The 3,713-nt window shown below is 38.2% G+C and overlaps 1 protein-coding gene across 1 annotated transcript; it reads right to left on the bottom strand.

The window, feature by feature from the left end:
* Window positions 1-2,479: 2,479 nt before the first annotated feature.
* LOC147636690 (uncharacterized) lies at window positions 2,480-3,384 on the bottom strand. The gene has a single exon (XM_086799827.1). It carries the CDS (start codon window positions 3,082-3,084, stop codon window positions 2,680-2,682), a length of 405 nt encoding a protein of 134 aa, XP_086655953.1. The 5' UTR covers window positions 3,085-3,384; the 3' UTR covers window positions 2,480-2,679.
* Window positions 3,385-3,713: the final 329 nt, after the last annotated feature.

The raw sequence follows: 3,713 nt of genomic DNA, 5'->3' as shown, positions 1-3,713 counted from the left end.
AACCTCCTTTGAAGATGCATCCCCTAGTTTAGTAGGAAGTCCCCACACCAATCCCAACAAGAAAATGAAAATATTGATAGTTTTCAAGAAATTATGAGATAAGTTACATGAGAGTATAACTGTTGCTTAAAACATGTGTAAAAAAAAACCATCCTTTGGTGTAATTTTTACGACTCAAATTGAGAAAAACTGGTTGTAATTTTGCTTAGCATTTAAAGATTCAAATCTTTGAGGTTTTAGTTGTAAAACTAATTAATCTATGCATTTTATTAATAAAAATCGGGTGGGCTTAGTCACATACCTTCCATGGTGCAATAAAAGAATATGGGGTTAGTTAGCTCACCATCCCTGCGCCTGCGGCCATCGATTCTGAGCAAAATCGTACACACACTAAAACTGACAATAATTAAGAAAAAATCATGAAAGTCATAACAAATTTAACAAAAAATTCTTTCTAATCCTCCTTTCAACCAAATCAAACCCTGCATCACATCTTTCACCAAATGGCAACACATGCAACCAACACTAAATCTTTCGCGCAAGGCAACCAAAAAAATAAGCTTTACACAAGAGTCTAATCAAATGCTAAGGCAAAGCAGCTGTGCTCCTTGTCTCGCGAGCATGGGCAGCATCAATGGAGAGCCCAAAATACACCACACTCACTAGCACAAGGCTAACAAAGTGAAGTGCACTTACCTTTCTCATGTTGTGGGAAAGCTGGATGCTTACCCACCATCTTCGAGAAGAGGCAAACGCATTGTAGCAACCTAGCACTTGAGAAGAATGCCTCAGAGAGCAAGACCATAAGAGGCAAGAGATTAGTTCTAATTCTAACCCCCAAGGGAATTTCCCTTTCTCATTAGACAAGTTTACTTATATACAAGTCACTTATTAATCTTGGGTGTCCAAACTTCACTGAGTTTTGGGCGCCCAAGTAGACTTTATTCTAATTTATGCAGATGCAAGAGTGTGGGTGCATGGGATGTTGGCTTCACATAAGTCCTAGCCATCCCTTCACATAATATTTAGAATCTTAACTATTGCCAAAGGATACTTAAATTAAAAAATAGGGTGAAGGTTAGAACCACCACCAATGATATAGTGCATATATAGGTTTGAAAGGGTGCATGCATGAAAATACTCCAAGTTTGAAAGGGTGCATGCATGAGGATACTCCAGGTGTGAGTGGCTACATGTCATATCATAACTATTTCTAAACAAAATATATAATGGGACTTTGTGAATGACCAAAGAGATGTTAGTGTAGACAAGAAATGAATAATATTTTCCTTATAAATAAACTATAACCCTATGTAGATATTAAGAAGTATGTTAAAGGCTAAAGAAATCACAATACACACACACAAAGCAAGAGGAGCTATCCATGCACATATTGGAAACAACGAGGAGCTATCCATACACATAATGGAAACAATAAGGAGCTATCCTTATTGTTTCCAATATGGAAACAATAAGGATAGCTATCCATGCACATATTGGAAACAACGAGGAGCTATCCATACACATAATGGAAACAACGAGGAGCTATCCATACACATAATGGAAACAATAAGGAGCTATCCTTACATAAAGGAGCCATACATACAATGCAAATGGTACTATCAATTGAGAGAGAGAGAGAGAGAGAGAGAGAGAGAGAGAGAGAGAGAGAGAGAGAGAGAGAGAGATGGTAAACAATGGGTGTTTATAAATCATGTTGGGAGTGTATGTTGCTCAAAAGAATCAAATACATGCTTAAGGGAAAAAAAACCTAGAAACTATTGTAACGTTGTGATGTTTATTAAATTCATATATAAGTGGTACCAAGAACTAATGTGAAACTTCTCAAAAGCTGAAATATCACTAATGATATAAGCTATGTATTTATGCATGCTGAAACTCATAACTAGATTCCAAGAACAATTGTGAAGCTTATTTTCAATAAAGCCTTGTTTGAAGTTACCCACCATAAGTAAGTTATACCACTGCAAGTTTGATCCTAAATAGTCCAATGAATGAAAAATCCTACCTATCTTTTGGAGGAAGTACACTTTAGGAGAGTATTTTGAAGTTTCATAAAGGTGAAAGAGTTGTATTATCTTGTGCACGGAGGCAAAAATCCAACGTCAACTTAAGTTTTTTGAAGGAGTGAATACGAGAAGTTGCCTTTTACAACCTCCTATGAAGATGCACCCCATAGTTTAGTAGCAAGGCCCCACACTAATCGATCCTAAGAAAATGAGAAATATTGATAGTTTTCAAGCAATTATGAGAAGTTACATGAGGGTATAACTGTTGCTTAAAACATGTGTTTGGAAAAAATCGTCAGTGTAATTTTCACGGCTCAAATTGAGAAAAAAATCGGTTGTAATTTTGCTTAGCCTTGAATTTAAAGATTCAAATATTTGAGGGGTTAGTTGTAAAACCGATTAAACTATGCATTTTATTAATAAAAACTGGGTGGGCTTGAAGGTTGTCCTTTTTTTTTCACTGGTTAGAAAAAAAAAACTTTATTTCTGACATTGTTAAACTTAAAATTAAAAGGAGAAAGAAAGCTAGGAGCTTCACTTGCCATGTAGGGCATTAAAATCCTCTTGTGAAGGATAAGAAAGAGGGCTAAATCCATGTGTCAATAAAAGACAAAGATCTGGTGAGCAATTAGATACGGGGTTAATTAGCTCACCATCCCTGCGGCCATCGATTCTTAGGGTCCGGCAGCCAAGAGCTTCGCTTCTTAGGAGCTTGTTTGGTGTTGTTAAGGGTTTCATTGGAGCCTCTGAATGCAGATTTGCCAAGGCTCCTCCACCACCAAGAAGACTTGCAGGGCTCAGCATCGTTGCTGCTTGTGTTGTGTTGACGATGGTGGTGGCGCATGCGCTGCTTCTCGCCGTCGCAAGCATCGAAAGCTTTCCACTGCCGCGCGATCTCGAGTCTGTTGGGAGTCTCTTCTACCTCTGAGAAGCTGTGCAGCTGCTCGTAGTCCATGGCTATGGCTTCCTTTGAGATCACGGCAGCCAGCATGGGAGAATGGCATCTCCTCAACTGCGGGTGCTCTGGGGCAAGGAAGGTGATGGCACTCTTCATTGTGCACAGACAAATAGATAGATAGATAGGTTGTGCGGCTGTCTTCTGGCTAAGAGGCCCAATCAAGCATGGCTATGGTGACCAAACAGTAAAGGCGAAGGCTACTGCAACCCTAATTTGCATCGCATGCTAAAAGGCATCATCCTGCATCCCTTCTCTTGCAACCTCAACATTAAACCCCTTCTTTTAAAACCCTAATTGGCCACTCAAATGCACAGGAAGCCTCTTCGACGGAAGAATTCATGAAGGGTTTTTCCTTATCACACACTGATCTTTAGCAGAGGGAGGTGACGCTTAATAAAGAATTATGTTATGTTTAATAAAGAATATCTTTTAGTGATATATATAATGCTTTAAAAAAGAATGTCTTTTAGTGATATAACTAATGCTTTTGTTATGATGATTTTCTAGAGGAGGAAGGTCAATGACACAGCTTTCCTACCAAACACACCAATTGATATTTATGTGTCATGAAATTGGTAGTATATTCATAAAGTACTTCCCAATTTCAAAGCAAAATCTCAAGCCTCTAAGATCCTTTTTCGTGCATGAGTGTCTTTTGGAAGATAAGGGCAAATAAGGGCAAGGATTTTTTTTAAAAGAAAGTTTATGGGCATGTAGTAAGAAAG

The sequence above is a fragment of the Cibotium barometz genome, chromosome 7 (genome assembly GCF_041138505.1).
Source record: "Cibotium barometz isolate CiBa-2024 chromosome 7, ASM4113850v1, whole genome shotgun sequence".
Lineage (NCBI taxonomy): Eukaryota > Viridiplantae > Streptophyta > Polypodiopsida > Cyatheales > Cibotiaceae > Cibotium > Cibotium barometz.
This window is presented reverse-complemented; position numbering and strand designations above follow the sequence as displayed.